General features: G+C 41.9%; 1 protein-coding gene across 1 annotated transcript in view; it reads left to right on the top strand.

Annotated features, from left to right (window-relative positions):
* AFG2A (AAA ATPase AFG2A) overlaps positions 1-19,309 on the top strand; it is a 348,050-nt gene extending 328,741 nt beyond the window's left edge. The window contains exon 16 of the mRNA XM_055404743.2: positions 15,636-19,309. Coding sequence (XP_055260718.2) covers positions 15,636-15,812 — 177 coding nt within the window. The 3' untranslated portion in view covers positions 15,813-19,309. The remainder of the gene's footprint in view (positions 1-15,635) is intronic.
* The last annotated feature ends 6,508 nt before the right edge of the window (positions 19,310-25,817 follow it).

The following is a 25,817-nucleotide window of genomic DNA, read 5'->3' as shown; positions in this document are numbered from 1 at the left end:
TTGACTTACAGGTTATCTAAAATTACACACAGTTAATATGTGCCACTTGTAAATTCTGATCTTATCTTGGGAACTTGGGTTTTGCATTCCTTAACTAATGTGCTTAAATTTGCTGTCTTAGTGTCTTATTATCCTAACTTTTTTTTTTAATAATTGAAATAGAAGTCTTTAGTTCCTCTTCATGTAAATAAAGACCTAAATAAGCATTTAGTTACACCTAGAGGCAAGATTGCTGGGAGAAATATCAATAACCTCAGATATGCAGATGACACCACCCTTATGGCAGAAAGTGAAGAGGAACTCAAAAGCCTCTTGATGAAAGTGAAAGAGGAGAGTGAAAAGGTTGGCTTGAAGCTCAACATTCAGAAAACAAAGATCATGGCATCTGGTCCCATCACTTCATGGGCAATAGATGGAAAAAGTGGAAACAGTGTCAGACTTTATTTTTTTGGGCTCCAAAATCACTGCAGATGCTGATTGCAGCCATGAAATTAAAAGACGCTTGCTCCTTGGAAGGAAAGTTATGACCAACCTTGATAGTATATTAAAAAGCAGAGACATTACTTTGCCAACCAAGGTCCGTCTAGTCAAGGCAATGGTTTTTCCCGTGGTCATGTATGGATGTGAGAGTTGGACTGTGAAGAAAGCTGATCGCCGAAGAATCGATGCTTTTGAACTTTGGTGTTGGAGAAGACTCTTGAGAGTCCCTTATACTGCAAGGAGATCCAGCCAGTCCATTCTAAAGGAGATCGATCCTGTGTGTTCATTGGAGGGACTGATGCTAAAGCTGAAACTGCAATACTTTGGCCACCTCATGCGACGAGTTGACTCACTGGAAAAGACTCTGATGCTGGGAAAGGTTGGGGGTGGGAGGAGAAGGGGACGACAGAGAATGAGATGGCTGGATGGCATCACCGACTCTGTGGACATGAGTTTGAGTGTACTCCGGGAGTTGGTGATGGACAGGGAGGCCTGGCGTGCTGTAGTTCATGGGGTCGCGGAGAGTCGGACACGACTGAGCGACTGAACTGAACTGAACTGAGAGGCAGCTATAGAATTGTTCTGGGCACAAGAGGAAGGTCTAAGAAAGTAAAAACTCCTTGTCTGTACTGTGATTGACCACTGCATAACTCCTGTGCTCCCCAGCTGTGGCAGTTCTAGCCCAACTGCATTCTGCCCTACGTCATCTGGAAAGGGGAAGACAGATACTATTATGAAGGATTCATGGGACTTGCTGCTGCTGCTGCTAAGTCACTTCAGTCGTGTCCGACTCTTTGTGACCCCATAGACGGCAGCCCACCAGGCTCCCCCGTCCCTGGGATTCTCCAGGCAAGAACACTGGAGTGGGTTGCCATTTCCTTCTCCAATGTGTGAAAGTGAAAAGTGAAAGTGAAGTCGCTCAGTCATGTCAGACCATAGCGACCCCATGGACTGCAGCCTACCACGTTCCTCTGTCCATGGGATTTTCTAGGCAAGAGTACTGGAGTGGCTTGCCATTGCCTTCTCCGTCATGGGACTTAAGAAGGTTTAAATTGTAGTTACTGTAGAGTGGTAGTTCTTAACCTGTTTGGGGTTCCTTCTTTTATATGATGAAAGTTTGAACTGTCTCTCTGCATATAAGTTTTCATAGGTCTCAGTATGTTCCTAGACCCATCTAGCTATCCAGGGACCCTCAGTTAAGAAGCATTCTTATGTAGCCAATAAACACACAAAACTGGTGAAGTAATACTTGCAATAGCATACAATTCATGTAACAAATAAGACAATGTTGATTTATAATTATGTGAGTTTAAAAGAATATAATATGAGCTTCTAAGCAAATGGCTAATAAGCCACACAAGCATTATCCATCAGAGGAAACAGAGATCACCTTAAAATGTAAAAGGACTTCCCTGGTGGTCCAGTGGTTAAGACTCTATACTTCCAACGCAGAGGGCTCAGGTTCAATCCCTGGTAGGGCAACTAAGATCCTGCATGCTGCATGGCATGGTCAAAAATAAATAAATAAATGATACTAACAACTATAAAAAATTTTTTTTAATGTAAAAGTAGAGAAGATATGTGAATATATACTGTTAGGTGTTCTAGAATATCTTATCTGATGGTGACATCATTTAATATAGATCCTTTTTAAAAAATATTTATTAATTTACTTTGGCTATGCCGGGTCTTAGCTGTAGCAGGTGGGGTCTAGTTCCCTGACCAGGGATTGAACCCAGGTCCCCTGCATTGGCAGCACGGAGTCTTAGCCACTGGACCATCAGGGGAAGTTCCAGTACAGATCCATTTTTATTTATTTATATGCTACTGGGAAAGAAGAGCTTTCTTTTCTTTCAGGACAGTACTACTGTAAATGAGAATGACATCTGTAAAAGAAGTGTGAATAATCATGTCTTCTCACTCCCTGTCATGAGCTAATTGTATATTTAACATAGTGTCTGCTCCCTGGAACCTAACTTCATATGCCCCTTAGCTAGCTAACTATTGTCAAAGCATTTTTCTCTGTTTAATACAGATAGCCATTATCATTACAGCATACTCTTTAAAATGACTCTGAGAGTGGGAAAGGAGAAATGAGCTCATTTAAGTCAAGACTGGGTGTAGGGTGGGTGAAATGGGTGAAGGTGATCAAAAAGTAAAAAACTTCCACTTATGAAATAAGTTAGTCCTAGGGCTGTTATGTACAGTCTGGTGACTGTTAATGACACTGTATTGTGCATTTAAAAATTGCAAAAAGAGCAGATCTTAAAAGTTCTCATCACAAGACAAATTTATAACTGTGGTGATTATTTCACATTATAGACACATAGTGAACCATTATGTTGTACAAGTAAAACTATGTTTTATGTCAGTTATATCTCAAATAAAAAAGAGGGTGTAAAAAGTTCTGACTTCCAAGTATTCCATTCCATATAGTCAAGAGTCCAGAATCTCAAGGTAGACAAGACCCAAGGAAGAGTACCTGAGGCATTCCCGAAGCTGTGGAATTTCAAAGGAGGCACTTTTCTGCTTGTGTTGGTGGGGCATGGTATGGGAGTTGGCAGTGAAGACAGTTGACAGATGATGAAACAGAGGGTCTATTAAAACTGGCTGAATACCCCTGCTTACCTCCTCCCTCCCCCAGCCACTGCTTCCCAAGCTCCACAACCCTGGTCCGGAGCTTCTGACCCTCCAGACATCAGACATGGGGTGGGGTGGCGGGGTAGGGGGGGGCGGTGTGCTCGCTGAACTTTGTTTGCTCTCCCCTTTCTTGACTATCTCTTGTCATGCTCTTTGCCCGGGGCCAAGCAATCCCATTCCTAAATGCTTTTTACCCAGTTAGGTACCTCTTCCAGGGCCTTAATAGCTTTCCAGGCGTAACTTGGTCATCAGTCCCCCCCGCCTGCCAAGGGTTCACAGATACACACCTCAGATGATCCACTGTGCTCCAGACAATACTGCTTTTTTAGTCCAGAGTAGACAGTTATTTTGGCTGCAGTTGTCACAGCAGAAGCTGTGTTTGTGTGTATTTAAAACAAAACAAAATGTAAAAGCTACTTTCTCTCTCTGTTCAGAGATAGCTGAGCAGTAGCCCTTTTCGTAGACTCCCAGAGGACATGCTAACTTGGTATTTTTGGGGAGCGTAGCAGGGCCAAGGCTGCCAGCCTTCATGGGCTTTCTCGTCTAGTGAGGGAAATAGACATTTACTACTAGTAACTCTATCCTGACAACTGTGAGATAACTGAGTGATAGTACAGGTTACTTCCAGAAAGCAAGACGGGTGATCTGAAGCAACCGGGTATGGGAAGGGAGTGAAGTTGCTGCTGAGAGTGCTGTTCAGTGGAAACATTCACACTGAAACTTGAAGGAGAAGGTACATTAACCAGTACTTTCCACAGTCTTGTTCCTGAAAGCGGGACTTTGTTTTCTTCACAACTCTGTTCCCCAGGGCCTGGAACCTTGTAGGTGGTCAATAAAGATTTCATGAATGAATGGAGGGTTCCCAGCGTCTGTTTACCTTCTCGCCCCTCTCCTGCTCTACCGCTGGGCTTCTTAGGTTCTCTCTATAGCCATACCAGTTGGTGTGTTCTTTTCAAAACTACAAATACTCTTTTTTAATTAATGTTAGAAACATTTCAAATTCCCACAGCTGCAGATGGTTGCAGAAACAATAAGAATAAAAACCCTCAGTCTTTACCCCTGTGGGATGGTCAATTTATTTGTAAATTTTTCAAAAACAAAAACTATTATGGGTTTCTCCATGCAAGTAATAACGATCGGATGTACACTCAGCTATATATTTCAGAGATCCCATAATAACTTTAAATCAGCAAAATTAAGCAACCAAGGAGTTTTGCCCTCTTCTCTAGTATCATTAGACTTTGAACATGGCCGTACAGACCTTGTTTTCTTTTGATTTAGTACTCTGCGTGCACTCTAGATAGTTTTGACCTTAACAATTCCAGATGGAGTCGCATCATAAAGCCTATTTTGCATACAATCCAAGGGATTGTATGATTCCTTAAATCTGAAATTTGCCCTCCAAAATCCTCACCTCTAGCATCCCCAAGTAAAAGTTTATCTGTGAGGTGAATTGTGAAGAACTTGAAATCAATGCCACCGGCTTCCCTGGAATTCCCTTCCCCGACTGGCCCCGTTTTCCGCTCTGATCTGCGTTCTTGGCCGTTTGGGGCACCCCTGGCCGTTTGTGCCTGTGACAGTCAGACTCCATCTGCTGCTCCGCGGCCAGGAGCCCGCTGCGTGCCCTTCAGTCACATCTTTCAGGCGCGGCCATTCAGCCACCTTTCACCGCGTCTCAATGGGCCCGGGAGAATGGCCCTCGGCCTCGCAGTAGTACATAATCTCCCAGGTAGCCTCCTCCGTGAAGCACCTCCAGTGGCAGGCTATTCGCAAACAGCGGGACACCACTCTCTACTGGGTTCCTAATCCCTCAGACACACAGGGGAAGGAGGTCGCGGACTCCGAAAGTGAAAAGAAAAGCGCGGGGGCGGGGAGCCGAGCGCACACAATGTCCCCCCGCCGCCCGCGCCACGGTCAGCGCCAGCTGCAGCCCAATTAAGCCCAACAGGTCACAGGTGTTCCACACAGACGATGCTTTTAACAAAACCACTTTCTTGAAAATACCTAAGACGTCGTTTTAAAGCACTGCAGCCTATTTCTTTTGGTGGATTCTTTAAAGCTATTTAGTACACTTGAAATACAAAGAAGCTGAAAAGCACATTTAGGCCGCACTGGAAGGCAAGCTTTCTTCGTTCCAAACAGCAGGAGCTGGGGAGAGAGGGGAGCAATGCCTCAGCGTGGACTCGGCCAGTAGTTGCCCGAAAAAGGGCTGGAGGGGCGTCTCTGACAGCCCCAGCTCCCGACAGTAGTCAGCTCTGCACCGTGCAGTTCACCTACTCAGGCAAGAAACTGCTGCATGGCCATCTCCTTGCACCCATAAATTACTGTCCCCAGGATGCAGGTGTAGTTTCCCCCTGAACTTTTAGAAAAGCAACCCTGACAGGCGCTGATTAAATCAGGTAAACGAACTCAATCAGCGCTGCAGAGCCGCTTTTCTCATTATCTGCTGCTGCTGCTTCTGCTAAGTCACTTCAGTCGTGTCTGACTCTGTGTGATCCCATAGACGGAAGCCCCCTTCCTTGGGATTCTCCAGGCAAGAACACTGGAGTGGGTTGCCATTTCCTTCTCCAGTGTGTGAAAGTGAAAAGTGAAAGTGAAGTCGCTCAGTCGTGTCCGACCCTTAGCGGCCCCACGGACTGCAGCCTACCAGGCTCCTCCATCCACGGGATTTTCTAGGCAAGAGTACTGGAGTGGCTTGCCATTGCCTTCTCCGTCTCTGTCTGAGGTCACCCTATAAATAAGCCTCCTCTTCCCCCACATTTAAAATCGCTGACAAAGTTTCTCCACAGACCTGAGTACACACTCTGGGCCAACAGGATGGGGTGATGGGAAGCAAACAGAACTTGAGTTGGTTGTTTAGGCCACTTTCAGAAATGTGTTACTCCTCCACTTTTGGAGGATACAGATAATCTCTGAGAGGTAGTTGGGAGCTTAGTGGAGACAGTTCCCTTAGGATTTCAGCATCCCTGTTGGAGGTGAGTAGCTCCAGGCCAACTCCCAGGCATGCATGCAGCAGTGTCCCTTCTTCCTGACCTCACCTGCCACCAGTGTTCCTGTTGTCATTGTCTTCGTTCTTTTACAGTCCGCAGAGGAGAAGTGCACACACTACCCCAGCTTTATCTGGGATGGAGGTAACTGTGCTTGAAGTTGCTGCTGGGCTCCTGTTTTTCAGTGCCCCAGGAAGGCAGGTCATGCTGCTGCAACACTGAAGAAAACCAGGGAGGGCTACAGCCCAGAACCAACAAGTACCCGAAATAAGTGCCCAGCATTTTTAAGCTTTCCTTCCTGTTGATTGGTTTTTGGTAAATAGTTTTTGCCTTGACAGTCAGTCTTAACAACATCAGTTAAAAAATGCTGCCACCTGTTTAGAAACCATGTTGGTTTTAGTTTTCGCAATATGCCTCTTTCTGTTTTACAAAGCTGAGCCACCTGTTTAAACTCTTCTTGTCTCGTGAACTGGGGGAAAGAACCATAGGCTATGTGTAAGAGGTTTCATTTTTTTTTTTCCCCTCAGTGAAGTAAGACATTGTTCTTATTCTTTGTGGCATTCAGAATTCTGCACAATTGCCTCTTTTGCCCTTTTGCATTTAAAAGTGAGGTAATTAGATTTCCCAAGGTTCAATGGTCAAGAGCCCTCTCATCCTGGGAAGTTGCTTCCCCACACCCCTCCCAAGAGGAGTTGTCTCACGTAATCCAGTTATTGCTGTATTGTTGTTCTAAAGGCACTGCTTTTTCAGAGGGCAAGCGTAGCAGGAAAATTCATACTCATATATACCTTTGCTGATATTGCTGAGGTTTTTTTTTTCTCCTGCAGTTGAATACAATTACTATTTTCTTCATTGAGTTTGTTTTGAGGATTTGCAAACATTTTCATAAAAATCTTTTCCTTTCCTACCTTTTAGGAGTTCATCTCAGTTCAGTTCAGTTGCTCAGTTGTGTCCGACTCTTTGCAATGCCTAAATCGTTCATACAGAGATTTCTTATTTATTTTGCTATTTTTTGGATATCTGATAGATCTATTATGACTGCTGAACAAATGGAAAGAGGATTTGTAACATGTTGACACCAAATAAATGAGCGTCATGGACACTGAAACACAACCTATCTTAATCACTCTGACAGTGAGATCTGAGGCTTTTTTGGTTGTTTACGCATTTACTCAAGTAGACACTAACTGTTTTGAGATTTCAGCAAAGCACATATATATTTTTAAAGTTTGGGTATTAATTTTTTAGTCAAAACTGAAAAGAAACACAGAACATACACTCTCAGCTTTACGGAGTTGGCCAAAACATTTTGCTTTTACAACATAATGGCAAAAACAACTTTATTGGTAATTGGCTAATAATTCATTTAAATGATACAGTCTGCAGCCTATGGGGAACGATGACAAGATGGTGAAGGGATTAGGGGAAAGCTTCCAAAATCCTCTTTGCCAAAGATGTTAAAGCGTCTAAGTGCTAAGAGTGTTATTTCTAAACAGGTTAGTTCTACATTCCAGACAGTCTGTGACTCAAATTCAAGTATTGGTCCACACTTCTCAGTGAGATTCTTCTGTGGCCTCATGGGAAGAATTCATCTGAATTCCCCCATCCCTGAAACAGTCCAGACTCTGATTTTGAAAGTGAAACCAGCAGAATGATGAGCTGTGTGGTCCCTGTGAACACTGTAGAGATATACATACATGTACACATATTGATTCGGTTTCCTTAAAGCTTCAGAGACAGTAATAAGAAAGGTCCTCGTTTAAATCGAAGGCCCTTCTTCTCAGCTTCTATAGGATTCATTCCTGAATAGAGAGGTGTATTCTTAATAGCAAATTTATCTGAAAAGACCTCACCTCTCCAAGCTCAATACAGAAAAGAAAATCCTCAGTAATGAATTGATGCCAGGTTACTTTCACCAAGTGAGGCAATAAACATTGGCACAATTTGTTAAATCTTCCATTTCAGTTATCTAAACCAATATATATTACTGCATTGTTGGTAAATTTTTGGGAATCTTTCTCAATTAAAGTGCAAGTTTTTCCCCTTTGATAGCACAGGGAAAAATTTACTTTCCCTGTATAACATATTTTGATACCTAAGAAAGTGTCCCACAAAATAACAGACATACTTGTATTCTCACTAAAATTTCTGATCTATATCACTTCTAAGGAGAGAATTAGATTCAAAGTGATGCCCCAGACCAAAATATTTGCTTAAAATGAACATACATCAATGTTAACTAATTTTTCCTATTGAGTTTATCATTCCAAAAACTTAAATATAACTGACAAAGTCTAGGTCATAATAGACTTAAGTAAAAATATTACAGAATATTGGCCAGATATTAGAAATACATGTATAACATACACTTTTGAAAAACTTGTTAGTTAAGGAACTGCTCAATTCAGTTCAACAAATACAAATGTGTTAGGTATAGGTCCAAGGCACAACTGTGTACTGTGGCTGCTGCCTTTTGACTCCATTAAAAAGACTGGCCCTCCTCCCGTCTCTCTTGCTCAGTTCTTTCCCTTTTCTCTCTGTTCTGGAATTTGTTAGTGTTGTTCAGTTGCTCAGTCATGTCTGACTCTCTGCGACCCCATGGACTGCAGCACAACAGGCTTCCCATCCTTTACCATTTCCCGGAGCTTGCTCGAATTCGTGTCCATTGAGTCGGTGATGCTATTCAACCATCTCATCCTCTGTCATCCTATTCTCCTCCTGCCTTCAGTCTTTCCCAGCATCAGGGTCTTTTCCAATGAGCTGACTCTTCGAATCAGGTGGCCAAAGTACTGGGGCTTCAGCATCAATCCCTCCAATGAATATTTGGGATTTATTTCCTTTAGGATTGACTGGTTTCATATTCTTGCAGTCCAAGGGACTCTCAGGAGTCTTCTCCAACACCACAGTTCGAAAGCATCGATTCTTCAGCGCTCAGCCTTCTTTATGGTCCAGCTCTCACATCCATACATGACTACTGGAAAAACCATAGTTTTGACTAGATGGACCTTTGTCGGCAAAGTAATGTCTCTCCTTTTTAATATGCTGTCTAGGTTGGTCATAGCTTTTCTTTTAATTTTATGGCTGCAGTCAACATCTGCAGTGATTTTGGAGCCCAGGAAAAGAAAGTCTGTCACTGTTTCCATCGTTTCCCTATTTGCCATGAAGTGATAGGACCATATGCCATAAACTTCACTTTTTGAATCTTGAGTTTTAAGTCAGCTTTTAAACTCTCCTCTTTCACCTTCATCAGGAGCCTCTTTAGTTCCTCTTAGCTTTTTGCCATAAGGGTGGTGTTATCTACATATTTGAGGTCATTGATATTTCTCCCAGCAATCTTGATTCTAGCTTATGCTTCATCCAGCCCAGCATTTCTCATGATGTACTCTGCATTAAAGTTAAATAAGCAGGGTGACAATATACAGCCTTGATGTACTCCTTTCCCAGTTTGGAACTAGTCCATTGTTCCAGGTCCGGTTTTAACTGTTGCTTCTTGACCTGCATACAGATTTCTCAGGAGGCAGGTAAGGTGTTCTGGTATTCCCATCTCTCAGAATTTTCCACAGTTTGTTGTGATCCACACAGTCAAAGACTTTAGTATAATCGGTGAAGCAGAAGTGGATGTTTTTCTGGAATTCGCTAGCTTTTTATATGATCCAACAGATGTTGGCAGTTGGATCCTCTGCCTTTTCTAAATCCAGCTTGTACATCTGGAATTTCTCAGTTCATGGACTCTTGAAACCTAGCTTGGAGAATTTTGAGCATTACTTTACTAGCATGTTAGATGAGTGCAATTGTGTGGTAGTTTGACATTCTTTGGCATTGCCCTTCTTTGAGATTAGAATGAAAACTGACTTTGCCTATGGCCACTGCTGAGTTTTCCAAATTTGCTGGTACATTGAGTGCAGCACTTTCACAGCATCATTTTTTAGGATTTGAAATAGCTCAACTGGAATTCCATCACCTCCACTAGTTTTGTTCATAGTGATGCTTCCTAAGGCTCACTTGACTTCGCATTCCAGGATGTCTGGTTCTAGGTGAGTGATGATGTCATCGTGGTTATCTAGGTCATGAAGATCTTTTTTATATAGTTCTTGTGTGTATTCTTGCTACTTCTTCTTAATATCTTCTGCTTCTCTTAGGTCCATACCGTTTCTGTCCTTTATTGGGCCCATCTTTGCATGAAATGTTCCCTTGGTATCTCTAATTTTCTTTAGATCTCTAGTTTTTCCCATCCTATGGTTTTCCTCTGTTTCTTTGCATTGATTGCTGAGGAAGGCTTTCTTATCTCTCCATGCTATTCTTTGGAACTCTGCAATCAGATGGGTATATCTTTCCTTTTTTCTTTTTCCTTTCGCTTCTCTTCTTTTCTCTCTTTGTAAGACCTCCTCAGACAACCAATTTGCCTTTTTGCATTTCTTTTTCTTGGGGACAGTTTTGATCACCACCTTCTGTACAGTGTTACGAACCTCTGTCCATAATTCTTCAGGCACTCTGTCTATCAGATCTAATCTCTTGAATCTATTTGTCACTTCAACTGTAAAATCATAAGGGATTTGATTTAGGTCATACTTGAGTGGCCTAGTGGTTTTCCCTACTTTCTTCAATTTAAGTCTGAATTTTGCAATAAGGAGTTCATGATCTGAGCCACAGTCAGCTCCCTGTCTTGTTTTTGCTGACTGTATAGAGCATCTCCATCTTCGGCTACAAAGAGTGTGAAAGTGAAAGTCGCTCAGTTGTGTCTGACTCTTTGCAGCCCCATGGACTGTATAGTCCATGGAATTCTCCAGGCCAGAATACTGGAGTGGGTAGCCTTTCTCTTCTCCAGGGAATCTTCCCAACCCAGGAATCGAACCAGAGTTTCCTGCATTGCAGGCAGATTCTTTACCAGCTATGAGGGAAGCCCGTACAAGGAGTGTAATCAATCTGATTTCATTATTGGCCGTCTGGTGATGTCCATGTGTAGTTTCGTCTCTTGTGTTGTTGGAAAAGGGTGTTTGGTATGACCAGTGCGTTCTCTTGGCAAAACTGTTAGCCTTTGCCCTGCTTCTGGAATAGCGGAGAGCAAAGGGAAAAAACGGATGTAAGATAGGCAAGAGTCATATTGTGCCCAGACTGGATTGTTTGTATGGGTTAGCACTTCCCAGAGTTCAGGCAGAAGATCAGCAGTAACCCTACAGGTAGCCATTTGTAGGCATTTTGCCAAAAGCAGAGGACAGATAGAGAGTTCTGGTGGAAACATCAGGTTAAAGGAAATTAAGGAGACCATCATGGCTAGGCTTCTCTAAAGTTAATAAATCTTTAAGATTCTACTGTGCATTGTGGGAAGCAGTATATACACTATTACACTTATTTGATCATGAAATACTTATTCCTCTGAAAAGACACTAATATCTCAAGGGGAATGCTGGCATGGGCCAAGCTTCACCTCTCTTGGGAAACATGGAAGCTAGAAACGCATGCCTAAGTAAGTGACCCAGAGTAAATAGAAACCAGTCATCATGAAATACACCTCCTAAGAATACTTGCATTTTCAGGCCTGCCTTTTTATTGGAATTAGGAGAGAAGAACCAATAATCTGATTACTGCTTTTCCTTCTGGGATGTCTACTAAAAAGCCCTTTTATGAGGAAAAAGTAAAAACAAAGGCACTTTTAGGAGTTATGCTCTGTCAGCTGCCAGTGCATCAGAGGTTTTTGAATTGGATTTAGAGATGACTGTCATTGACTACCCTTCACTGTCATTATGGCCCACAGGACTTCTGAAAACTATCATTATTTTTAGTGACATTTTAATGATAGAATTACTCTTTTCCCCTCCATTTTTGGATACTGAAGCTGCTGCTGCTGCTGCTAAGTCGCTTCAGTCATGTCTGATTCTGTGCGACCCCATAGATGGCAGCCCACTAGGCTCACCTATCCCTGGGATTCTCCAGGCAAGAACACTGGAGTGGGTTGCCATTTCCTTCTCCAATGTGTGAAAGTGAAAAGTGAAGTCACTCAGTCGTGCCTGACTCTTAGTGACCCCATGGACTGCAGCCTACCAGGCTCCTCCGTCCATGGGATTTTCTAGGCAAGAGTACTGGAGTGGCTTGCCATTGCCTTCTCCGGGATACTGAAGCTAGATCCATGTAATTCCTGGTCTCTTTCTCACCACCTTGCTCGCTTTATTTCTTCTGCTCAGCATGTCCTTTCTTGTCCTATGTCCATATCTAAATTCTGTCCTTCCCACTCCAGTTTATGAACCAGTAATTTCTTCCTTCTTTCCACACCAAAGCACTTTCCTTTTGCTTGCTAGTGGTACCTCTTAATACCACGTTTTCTGTGTCTCTGGATCCTCCTCCTGGCCTCACCTACTTGTTGCATAGTAGCTATACAGTGTGTGTTCATTGGTGAGTGACTGGTTAATTATGAGTAGAGCTGTTTCCTCTCAGTTACTTGTTGTATATTGCTAAGCAAATACGATTGGAAAATAGAAGTGGCAGAAAGGATTGCCTAATTGGCTGGTTCTTCAGGACATCCCTTGTAAATAAAAAGCAACAGGATAAGGTTTATTGAAGCAAGTATAGAATTCAGGCAAGCCTTCAGTCACCTTTGAATTGTGAATAGCTGGGCTCCTTCTACACAACGGAGGACAGCTTCCTATGAGGTGCTTGAGCACCAGTATTCAGCTGCTCTGTTTCCCTTGTCATCGTCTCCCAGAGATTCTAAAGGTCATCTCTGTCGAAACCAAACATTGCTTAGTGCTTTAGTCAAAACTCTGTTCAAGTTTTCTGTATCTCACAACTCTATAGAAATTGTTAATCAAGGGTCAGGCCAGTACTAAATATAGTAGGCTAATTACTATGAAATGTTAGCACATACCGGAGGCCCCAAGTCACTAAGCATCCAGCTTTCAAATGGCAGTCAATGCTCTGACCACCGCCAGTGTCTGTCACTGCCGTGGAAGCTGAAGGCAAAAAGCAATCTATAGCTTAGAGGAAAATCTATAGATGCAGATATGAAGGAAGGGCAAGAGGAATTGCTCAAGGGAGCCAATCCCAAGGACAGCCTTTAAGGCCTCAATGACTCACTTCCCACTCCCTGTATTTCCCTACTTTACCGTGTTAGGCTACCCGAGATTCCAGTTATTAGAGGAGTATAATCATTTCTCCTCCCTATTCGATTACTATGTCTTGAGAGAAGAAACCTTACTAGACTGTGGGTTCATTTTCTCAAATATGCCAATACTGTTAGCCACCTGCTATCTGGCCACATGAGCCAAATTCCAGGAATTGTGAGAGGTTCCAGGCAGCCTTGCGGAGAAGGAAATGGCAACCCACTCCAGTGTTCTTGCCTGGAGAATCCCAGGGATGGGCTGCCGTCTCTGGGGCCGCACAGAGTCGGATACGACTGAAGGGACTTAGCAGAAACAGCAGCAGCAGCCTTGTACCTCCCCTTCTTTCCCCACCCCAACCTTCCTACCCCACCACCCACCACCACACCATTTGCTGGCTTCAAACTTTTTGCACCTACCTCTACTGTGAGATCACTGCATGTGCAAAACCTCGGAGCACTGGTCACATAGCGGTTAATTCATAAAGTCATTAGTAATTGTCTAGCACACACAGTAGGTACTCAATAGATGTTTGTAGCCATTCATGCCGGGTCTCTGAGGTATCAAGTAAAGTGTATAAGACAAGGTGTCGGCCATGGGGTGGTAACCTCTCTACTCCACTTAGCCTGAGGAGGGAGCCACACAATGGAAGCATTTTCTGTTCTGAGAGAGGGAGCTGGAATTGCACCAGCGAGCCGTTAATCCCTTCCTCTGCCTCTCCCAGTGATTTGGCTTCCAACTTTTCAGCCTCGCAGCCATTGCTTCAGATTCCTGCACACAAGAGAGAAGTGCTGCTCAGATGGCGGGGCTAGGAGGACGCCAAGCTCTCCCCACTAGGTCTGCCACCTCCTCGTAGAGGTCCCGAAGGTCCCTTTGGAACACAGTGGAACCAGTTTACCATGTGGGCATTTTATGTGCTTTCACTGTGCTTATTAAATATCACATCCCATTTTCAATATAGCCCTTTTTGCACCAGAATGTGTGATGAGGTTGTTTCACTAATCCCTCGAAGTTTTGTTTCTTCCTTCAACAAGTCGGTAGCCATTCTTTTGGGAAAAGCATTAACATGCATAACCACTATAGTCAACTTCAGTGCTCATTAATGAAGCCCAGAACTAACAGTTACATTGTGGTAATTTGACAAAGCCATCTAAATCTATGCATGTTTTTTGAAAGCTCCCTAAACATGCTGCTAAATCCCCTAAAAAGCTACTAAACTGCTTTGGCAGCCATTAGCCCAGCATAAGCAGAGGAGCTCTTTTCAGTAAGTGAACAAACAGAGAAAATATGCTGAATGGCTGGACAAATGTGTTTCAGCTGGCCCTTTCATTTACCGATATAAGGGTGCAGTCAATATCAATCACTGTTTTCCCTGTTGCCCTGAAAATCACAATATCTCTTTTCATCCACCAAGCTCTTTTCACCACAGTAATGTGTCTTTAGAATGACACTGGCATCAGCCCGCTTCCGCTGTCTAAAGTCCAGAGAGCTTAAAACACATTTCAGGATTCAAGACTGGAACCTTCCTCCCTTCCGTTTTCCTACCGCCCACTCTCTCCTCCCTCCCCCGGCATCCCCTCCACGCCCCCCACAACCCCAGCTTCTTTTCAATTCTCCCAGCTTTCCTCGCTGAGTAAACAGAATTCACCTCTCTGTTTTAATGCAGCTCTCCAAAGTAAACGGAGACAACTCTATCTGATATTCCTAAGATTTAAGAACTCATTAAGGAGATGCACATAAAGAAATGCTTTTACATGTCGGTAATAGATCAAAGGTGGAAAGGAATGTGGACGCTCTGTGCTATGACAAGGTGCGCTGATGCGCGGGACCTCACTCTCCATCAGGCTCCTTCCTCGGCCCTGCTTCCCCACCACACGCACACTCACCCTTTGTCTTCCTTTGTTAGAGGTCTGTGTTGACGTTGAAGTGTATGTGTTCAGTCCTGCCCGACTCTTTGCGACCCCGTGGACTGTAGCCCACCAGGCTCCTCTGACCATGGAATTTTCCAGGCGAGAATACTGGAGTGGGTTACCATTTCCTTCTCCAGGGCATCTTCCCAAACCAGGAATCGAACCCACGTCTCCCGCATTGCAGGCAGATTCTTTACTTCTGGGTCACCTGGGAAGAGGTCTGTGCCTGTACTTTTACCATTGTAAGTTTCTAAGCACCAATGCCACAACATAACATCTTTTTGCCTCCTGGATCTCAGTACTTAATATATTGTTTTAAAATTAAAGTGATTACTTCTTATCCTTTTGAAAACTCAAGTGGAATGGCTCTCAGAGATCAATGTGGATAAGTTTATAGTTGTAGAAGTTAACCATAGATGAATATCTGAAATGTGAACATTTCTAAAAATCAGTATGATTGTTTTCTCCTTTTTTTTAATTATTCCTTTTTATCCTATTTTTCTTTTCATTTGTTTGTTTTGTGTTAGATCATAGCTGTCTGTAGAGAGGCAGCCCTGCTGGCTCTGGAAGAAGACATTACAGCCAACTGCATTATGAAAAGACACTTTACTCAAGCCTTGAGCGCCGTGACACCCAGACTTCCTGAATCATTGAAACGTTTCTATGAAGATTATCAAGAGAAGAGTGGGCTGCATACACTCTGAGAGAGTATGCACATTCGTTATGCTAAAAATCCTTCATAGAGAAAGATTGTTTCAAAATAGTGTCAGAATAGCCTTTAATAAGCAAAATGTCTGAAATATGTTGACCAGATTGAGGGGCTTCCATTCTTACAGACATTTTAAGTCATATTGTTGAAATGAAAATATCCATGAAAATCTTTGGATAAGAGTTAAAATTAGTTTTATCTAGAAATGTGTGCTGAGTTTTAAAAATCAAACTTTTGTATTTTCATTATTGACCTGGTTTATTCCTCCCACGGTGCTTTCCTTTTTTCAGAATCCATTTCAGTGCTTTTCCAAAAAACAAAACTGTGAGCATCAGTTTTATACATGAACATAGAAAATGCATGTAGTTGAAAGCACGGTTTAAAATATTCACAAATCTTTAATTTTGAAGGCCAGCCCATGAAATGGCTAAATGCTCCAGAAAGGCTTATGTGACCTTGTTTCTAATTACATATTTATTCTCATTATAATTCATGCATACACTTTTGGCATTAGCCTTCTTAACCTGTACTCGTGGCAATGAAACAAAGAATTGAGAGTTATTGCTAACACTATAATGCCCTTTGAAAGATTAAAAAATTGGAAATACAAGCTCAGTCCAGGTCTAGAGAAGTACTTGGTTTTTGTTTTTTTCATGAAAATGCTATAAATAAACCATATGAGTTGTTCATGTTTTAACTTGTATACATTTCTAGGTTACCAATAAACTTTTTCAGTTCAAAGAAGAACCAGCTTGTACTGTTAATCATATTGTCTTACATTGCATTCTAAATATCTGTGTTTATGCTCCAAATTATTTGTCCTTGAAATTTCTTGCCACTAATGCTCCATAAATATCCTTGAAAAAGCTGTTGGAAATTGATTGCTCGACTTCCAGTTCAGAAGCCGGTGATGGGAAAGAATGTGCACTTAAACATAGTCACTGTTCAGTTCAGTCGCTCGGTCGTGTCCGATTCTTTGCGACCCCATGAATCGCAGCACGCCAGGCCTCCCTGTCCATCACCAACTCCCGGAGTTCACTCAAACTCATGTCCACAGAGTCGATGATGCCATCCAGCCATCTCATTCTCTGTCGTCACCGTCTCCTCCCGCCCCCAATCCCTCCCAGCATCAGAGTCTTTTCCAGTGAATCAACTCGTCTCATGAGGTGGCCAAAGTATTAGAGTTTCAGCTTTAGCATCAGTCCTTCCAATGAGCACCCAGGATTCTAGTCACTGTAGATCTTTGAAAATTCCCATAAAGACCATTCAGGTGAGAGATACCTGATTATGAAAATAACAGAACTATACAGTTTTGTGGTTGTGGATATTCTGAAGTTGTGCCTCAACTATTTCATCCTTTGACTCTCAAAAGTAGATTTTGTAAGAGTTGTTTTTCTCAGTCTACATTGATTTACCAGTACATAGAATCACCCAAGGGATGAAGAATATTACTACTATTTAGAAATGTGCTATCAAATAAATAGTGGAATATGGCTACTTAAGTTGAGATTTTAATTAAAATTAATTAATAATAAAAATTTAGAGGACTTCCCTGGTGGTCCAATGGCTAAGGCTCTGCACTCCCAAGGCAGGGGACCCAGGTTCCATCCCTGGTGAAGGAATTAGATCCTCCATGCCACAACTAAGACCCGGCACAGCCAAATAAATAAGTAACATTTTTTAAAGAGAAAGAAAGCAATTTTTAAAATTAGGTTGATCACACCTGTTAGCCAAATTTCAAGTGTTCAAAGGCCACATGTAACATGTGTCTGCCATATTGGACAGACTAGATTGTAGAACATTTCCATCGCTTAGAAAGATCTGCTGGACTCTGCTGATTAGAAAATAAGGCTTACACATTGAAATAAATAGAACCTCGAAGTTACTTTTGTGCTTTCCACTATACCTTTAGTTATTAAGGGACCGTAACTTCTTTAAGTGCTAGGGTACAAGAAAATGAGAGAAAAACTTATTCCCAAAGGCCTAACCAGGAAAATTAAAGAAATCCTGTTGCCAATAAGCTACAAACAAGAACAGGAAGCTTGAACCAACACTGAGGCTCTCAGACTGGGAGCTGGGTGCTGGGGGCGGGAGGAAGGCAACCGCTACAAGGAGTTTAGGTATTTATGGCCACTAGGAAATGGCAGCCCACTCCAGTGTTCTTGCCTGGAGAATCCCAGGGACAGGGGAGCCTGGTGGGCTGCCATCTATGGGGTCGCACAGAGTTGGACTGGACTGAAGTGACTTAGCAGCAGCAGCAGCAACAGACCCTTTAGCCCATATGACATTTGAAGTTGTGACTGAGCCTCATACATAATGTTCAGGTCTTTAGAGACCAACACGTTGAGTGTAAGAACGGACTAACATCCTCCCACAAGCCAGGGAGACCACAAAGAGCTTCTCTTGACTTGGTCTATGCTTTGAATTAAAGAACTAAAATCCTGCTTGTTGTAGTTTAGCCGTTAAGTTGTGTCCAACTCTGCAAGCCCCTGAACTGCAGCCTGCCAGACTCCTCTATCCATGGGAAGAATAAGAATACTTTCCAGGCAAGAATAAGAATACTGGAGTAGGTTGCCATTTCCTTCTCCAGGGGATTTTCCCAACCCAGGGACCGAACCTGTGTCTCCTGCATTGGCAGGTGGATTCTTTACCACTGAGCCACCAGGGAAACCCCAAAACCCTGCTTACAGAGTTTATAATCCCAAAGGGTGTGTGGGGCCGCCACAGTCTCCTGGTGGAGTATAAATCGGTACAGCCACTTCAAAAAGCAACTAGCATAACTAGTAATGTTGAAACCCCTATAATCCCAATGGTTCTCCCAAGTGTATAACTCAGAGCAAGTTATTCAACAAGGTAATGAATGCGAAAATCATATTACCATTATTTGTAAGTAGTAAGAAACTGGAAACAATCTTACTATCCATCAGTAAGAGAAGGAATTTCTATGAAATATTCATACAATGCAGTACCTATGGCAGTAAAATAAAATAGCTATATGTAAAACCGTAATCTCAAAAATGTTTCGGAAAGAGACTTAATATTTAAAGTTTTAAGGCATGCAAGGTAATGTGTTGTTTAAGGGGACGTGTAGTAGAACACTACATGAATGCAAACCAAACACTAAGTATTGGAGAAGAATTTCCTCAGAGGAGAATAGTTGAAATGTTTCATGTCTTAAACTGAGTGATGGGAATACAGATATTGATTGTAATACAGTCTGTAATTTTTGTATACCTAAATATTTTACGATTTTTAAAAGATGACCTTAAATTGACATGTTTTGATGTAAGGGCAAAATGCACCTATAGCCATGTTCTTTTTTTTTTTTTTAATTTTTTTTTTTTACAGTTAAAAGTATTTTTATTAAAAAAGCACAAATGCAAAGAAATGAACAGAGGAAAATTTATGCGTCGAACCTGGACTGGTCACTTATGATAAAATACCTGCTACAATTCCATTCTCCCCAATCATTCCACCTTCACCCTCTCCCACAGAGTCCCAAAGACTGTTCTAAATGCCTATGTCTCTTTTGCAGTCTCTTATACAGGGTTCAGGTTACCATTTTTCTAAATTCCATAAATATGCATTAATATACAGTATTGATGTTCTTCTTTCTGGCTTACTTCACTCTGTATAATTGGCTCCAATTTCATCCACCTCATTAAAACTGATTCAAATGCATTCTTTTTGATGGCTGAGAAATATTCCATTGTGTATATGTACCAAAGCTTTCTTATCCATTCATCTGCAGATGGACATCTAGGTTGCTTCCATGTCCTGGCTATTATAAACAGTGCTGCAATGAACATTGGAGTACATGTGTCTCTTTCAATTCTGGTTTCCTCGGTGTGTATGCCCAGGAGTGCGATCGCTGGATCATATGGCAGTTCTATTTCCAGTTTTCTGAGGAATCTCCACACTGTTCTCCATAGTGGCTGTACTAGTTTGCATTCCCACCAACAGTGTAAGAGGGTTCCCTTCTCTCCACACCCTCTCCAGCATTTATTGCATGTAGACTTTTGGATAGCAGCCATTCTATAGCCATGTTCTGCATTCTAATCAACATCATAATCATAAATTCACCCCATTCCATGGACTTCCAATGCAACCTGCCACATTTCTGGAAAATCAGGAGTACCAGGCATGATGGGATGAAATGCAGACAAGTAAATAAGGTTCAGGTTTTTAGGACCCAGGAAACAAGTGGAAAGAATTTGGTTTTTTTTCTACCAGCTTTTTTTAATTTCTAGTTTTATCGAGATAAAACATACAGCACTGTATAAGTTTAAGGTGTACAGACAGCATAATGATTTGACTTCTATCATGTAATGATGACCACAATCAGTTTAGTGAACATCCATTTTCTCAAACTGATACAAAATTAAAGAAATATAAAAACAATATTTTTTCATTGTGAAGTTGGAAGAAATTTGTTGGTGAAAGTTACTATTTAGGTGCTACACGTCTTGGAATGGGTGGGAGAAATTAAATCTCAGAGTCAGTTCATGGCACTGTGATCATACAAAGAACTAGCATTTAAGGATTTTAAGATCTTTTATATCACTACATCTTTAGTCAGTTCCAAACTTTTTTTTTTTAATATCTTTAGGTAGCTAACGATTGCCATTGAAAAGGTGGTGATAGTCCTTTACTTGAAGTTTGTGCCTTTTCTACAACAGTAACAGGAAAGGTCTGAGTCGCAAAAAAGAGCAGGTCAGGTGTCACTGATGAGAGTTTACCCAGCTTTGTAACAATTTGACTTCTCATTCCAGAGTCTCATGCTTATGGATTTAAAATGGTGTATGATCCTATTATTTGGGATTGTTTATGATTGAATGCACAATATAATTCATGGAAAATGTAAGTTCAGCAAGGAAAGAAAATGCCCAGCTTCCTGTCTAAGGACAACTTGGTTTTGTGGCATCTATTTGTTCAAAAGTATTTCACTGGTTCAGATTCTTTCCAGGGTTTGGGGATATTCACATTGATACTTTTTGCAACCTTCCAAGGGATTTTAGTTTGTATAGTGAAACTAATATTTCCTTCTAATAACAAAACTTAGAAGAATGGCTTTTAAGTTCTTTGCAAGCAAGAAAATTTATAAGTTCAATACCAACCGCCCTAACCTAGCTTGAAAAATATTCAGGTCTGTGCTATTTCTAATGCATAAAACAGATTTTAAAAATAATATATACGCTTTCCATTTTGGAAAAATAATTATTGAATTTTATAGAAAAACAAACCTGAGTATCTGTTTCGTTTGTTTGAGCAAAAGTCTATAGAAAAGGTGCTCAAAAGATAGAATAAAATAATGTCCCTGGCCTGTTGTTACTTCAGTCCTTGAATGTGAGGTTGTTAGAGTCTTGGTTCATCTTGCTGTGTTTTCCTGAGTCCTTCCTTTAAAGATGAGCACCCACCAGAGCACTTTTTGAAATTACATATGCGTTGACTTAACAGTTTCCAAATATGATCCGTGTGGAAATTCTCTCTCCTCCCTGCCGTTTTCATTATGCCAGTTGTGTGCATGGAGAGACTTTATCTAACGTCTGTGTCAGATGTAACCCCATAACTTACTTCTTTTGGGGAACAGAATTCACTGGCAAATTTAAGCAGAAAGAGAAGAGTTACAAGTTTTTTAATAGTTTACAAAATCATTGCAAAGCATGTAGATTCTTCTTTCAAGACTTAGCCACGGGCTTCCCTCATGGCTCAGTGGTAAAGAATCAGCCTGCCAGTTCAGGAGACTTGGGTTCATTCCGTGATCTGGGAAGATCCCACATGCCACTGTGAGCCACAGTTCCGCAAGAGGAGAAGCCTGCACACAGTTAGGGAGTAGCTTCTGCTCACCACAACTAGAGAAAAGCCCATGCAGCAACGAAGACCCAGCACAGCCAAAAATAAATAAAATTATTTTTTTAAAAGAAACATAGTAATAAACATTTCTGGGAAGTATTTAATGTGTCACACAACACACAACAAAACCTAAGGAAATTAAAAAGAAAAATTGAGTTCATCTATAATGAAATTAGAGAACAGATAAATCGTGTGTTAAATATTTCAATTGCTATCTGTCAGGTGCAACACAATTTGGACCAATATGCAAATGTGCTCTATAACCACCATGTAATAAAACTAAAAATAAGAAATACAGAAACAATAATAACAAAAACAACTACTCAGAAGTTCAAAATTCATTTAGAAATAATTATTTGACCAAAGAAGTCAAATCAAAATAGTGGAATATCTGGAAAATAATAATGAAAATACTATTTATGGCTGATGCCTCAAAAAATTTTTAGCACAGATGGTTATATAGACAAAAATTCATTTAGATCTTCAATCTGATCATTGTTATGCTATCTAAACTGATTCAGAGCATAAAGAAAAAGAAATCCCAATACTTGCTGTGATAGCATACTGCCAAACCCCCCCCTTCACTAGCTGCATATAAAAATCTTTAAAAGAAGTACCTTTGAAAAATAATTACTCAAAATCAAATAGTAATTTAGCATATTAACAGATCAAAGTAGAAAGCAATACTCAGTTTTATGGGATTCAACATTCATTTCTCTTTTTTAAGTAAAGATAACATGCTAAAAATAGTAATCCTAAACCAATGGCCAGTAACATAATTAAATATCAGAAACTAGATCAATTGTCCATCTGTATTGCTTGAGTGCTAGCCAATGAAGGCATACTTGGAAATAAAGTAAAAACCCCAAGATAATTCACTGAGAGATTATGATGTAACTAGTATGGCCTCAGACTTCACTGACTGTTAACAACAAAATAAAGTCACATTTTCTTTTATACCCAAATTATGTCTTCATCCTCCAATAACCAAAAGTCTATTCTACTGATTCTGCCTCTTCAAATACTCTCTGGGACTCTCCTGTTCATATACTTCAATATTTGTTAAGTGCATAATGGCAGAAGCTTAACACCAGCTCCTCACTGTCCACTCACCCCCCCACCCCACCCACATTGTCCCATGTGAGTCACTTCCCACCCCTGGGCCCCTGCTGCTGGTTTCCAATGGGCTCCCCCAGGTCACTACCACTCTTTCCTATCTCTTCTCCCTAGTAAAACAGTGACCTTCCCTAGACTTCCCCCAGTGCATAGGCTAACCCTAGGCTGTGATTTTTTTTTTTTTAAGTAATAATAAAAAATTAATGAAAACATTTTAGTTTCATGTTGGATATCAGGTCTCCCAGAGTCTATATGTGTCTTCCTCTGTGGCATATGGTCTCTTTCTTCTACCCTGTTGAAAGATCAGTTGGGGCTTCCTTGGTTGTTCAGACAGTAAAGAATGTGCCTGCAAAGCAGGAGACCCAGATTCCATCCCTGGGTCAGGAAGATACCCTGGAGAGCGGCATGGCAACCCACTCCAGTATTCGTGGACAGAGGAGGCTGGTGGGCTACAGTCCATGGGGTTGCAAAAGAGTTGGGCACAACTGAGCAGCAGTTCTTGAGTGATCTTTAAGGAAGCTACATCAATAGAGGGATAAATAAAGGTTAATTGTGGTTATGACCAACCTAGATAGTATATTAAAAAGCAGAGACATTACTTTGCCAACAAAGGTCCATCTAGTCAAGGCTATGGTTTTTCCAGTGGTCATGTATGGATGTGAGAGTTGGACTGTGAAGAAAGCTGATCGCCAAAGAATTGATGCTTTTGAACTGTGGTGTTGGAGAAGACTCTTGAGAGTCCCTTGGACTGCAAGGAGATCCAACCAGTCCATTCTAGAGGAGATCAATCCTGGGTGTTCATTGGAAGGACTGATGCTAAAGCTGAAACTCCGATACTTTGGCCACCTCTTGCGAAGAGCTGACTCACTGGAAAGACTCTGATGCTGGGAGGGATTGAAGGCAGGAGAAGGGGACGACAGAGAATGAGATGGCTGGATGGCATCACTGACTCGATGGACATGAGTTTGAGTGAACTCCGGGAGTTGATGATGGACATGGAGGCCTGCCGTGCTGTGATTCATGGGGTCGGCAAAGAGTCAGACACGACTGAGCAACTGAACTGAACTGACTGAATGGTGGTTACACTATGTTACATACTTCATGTGTTTCTTTTCCAAAGAAGTTTTAATTCATTGTGTCCATTAAGTTCTTTTCATCCAACCCCAAATCCAGCCTTCTAAACTTGGCTTTGTGGTGCTGAGACTGTTCCTTGGCAAACCACAATACTTCTTTGCCACCTGATGCTGTAGCTGTGCCAGTAGGGGGCGCTAGAGGAAGACTGCGAGGCTAGAATAGAAGATGGGACTTACTGCGCTGTTTCCTGTTGGTTCCCTGTGTCTGCCCTGCCTGTTTCCAGAACACTACCTGATTATAGTTGTTGTTTTTTTTAACCCCAACTGTGGCAGTTCCTTCCCACAGCTGTTGAGTCCACCATTTGCAAATACAGCCTTCCTTCCCGCAGAGATGCTGGCACTGGGAGAATGTTTTGTGGGCATATAGACTCACTGGAAAAGACTCTGATGCTGGGCAAGGTTGGGGGCGGGAGGAGAAGGGGACGACAGAGAATGAGATGGCTGGATGGCATCACTGACTCTGTGGACATGAGTTTGAGTGTACTCCGGGAGTTGGTGATGGATAGGGAGGCCTGGCGTGCTGTGATTCATGGGGTCGCGGAGAGTCGGACACGACTGAGCGACTGAACTGAGAGTCTAAGGATATTAGTCCGAGGAAGTTTAATGTAACACTGGCTTGAGCTCAGAGAGTGATATAAATTCATTTAGCACAGATTCTGGATTATATATGTTAAGCTTGTTTAGCTGCAAGTGGCTGTCATAAGCTACTTGTTTATTTTACGTGTTTACTTGTACATTGTCTCTCTTGTCTCCAAATGCTTCACGTATGTGGGGATTCTTCTCTGTTTTGCTCACTGTTGGATTCTCCCCAGTCTCCATTGTAAGTGAAGAAAAAAATGTTTGGCTTCTGTGCCAAATTAAAATAATAACTTCCTTTTTAATTTGCATGTGTGCTCACTGAGTTGCTCAGTCGTGTGGGACTCTGCGACCCCACAGACTGTAGCCCACCAGGCTCCTCTGTCCATGGGATTCTCCAGGCAAGAGTACTGAAGTGGGTAGCCATGCCTACCACGTCAGGATCTTCCTGACTCAGGGACAGAACCCGTATCTACTGCGGCTCCTGAATTGATCATTACTGCTGAGCCACCAGGGAAGCCCGTTTAATTTGCATAGTTACACACACACATACAAATGTGGCCTTTTGTGCTTGCTCTCCTCTGTAGAACATCTCAGTAGAAATTCTTCAGAAAATTTGATGAGTGTGATTGAATGAATGCAAAAGAGCCTATTGTCTGACACTCAAAGGCCAACAGTTCACCATTTCAGCTGCTGCTTCTGAGCTTTCTGAGCTTCTATCAAGAGAGAAATCTGATCCTTTGTCTCCTAAATTCACCTGTAACCGCTCACCACATTATCCCTCCAGTTCGCTCCCGTTTTAGTAATAAAATATCTAGTAAAAACTAGGAGGAGGTAGAATCATTCAAGTCAATACGTAAATATTAACATTCATTTTTAAACATTTCACAATGGCCCACGCTTTTGGAAAATCTTGAGATTTTTGATAGGTTTTGTCACAAAAAGTTGAAGTACCCAAAACAAAATCATTACAGTGAAGTTTTAGCACAGAACCTGCTTGTGCCAATCCAAAAAACAGTAAGGATTTTTCCAATGGCTTCTGGGATAATCTGTACTATTCGCCTCTTAGGGCAGGTTAGAGTTCACCATCACAGGGCATATCAGACCTGGAATTACAGGAGTCACGGCTTGGATCCACAGGACTTTGTTCAACGCTCTGGGCAGAAGTTGTTCATCATTGCTGCCCTGGGTCAGGCTTCTCCTCTGACTTCAGAGAAGATAAGCTCCACACGTCTTCACCCCGCTCCCCTTCCCTGGAGGGTCAGTGGAGGTGGACACCGCCAAGCAACTTATACCACAGTTCACATCTTTCTTTCATGTTT

The sequence above is a fragment of the Moschus berezovskii genome, chromosome 19 (assembly GCF_049115385.1).
Source record: "Moschus berezovskii isolate FMDL1 chromosome 19, NW_MosBer_1.0, whole genome shotgun sequence".
NCBI lineage: Eukaryota > Metazoa > Chordata > Mammalia > Artiodactyla > Moschidae > Moschus > Moschus berezovskii.
The sequence above is the reverse complement of the archived record's forward strand: the minus strand, read 5'-3'. Positions and strand labels throughout refer to the sequence as shown.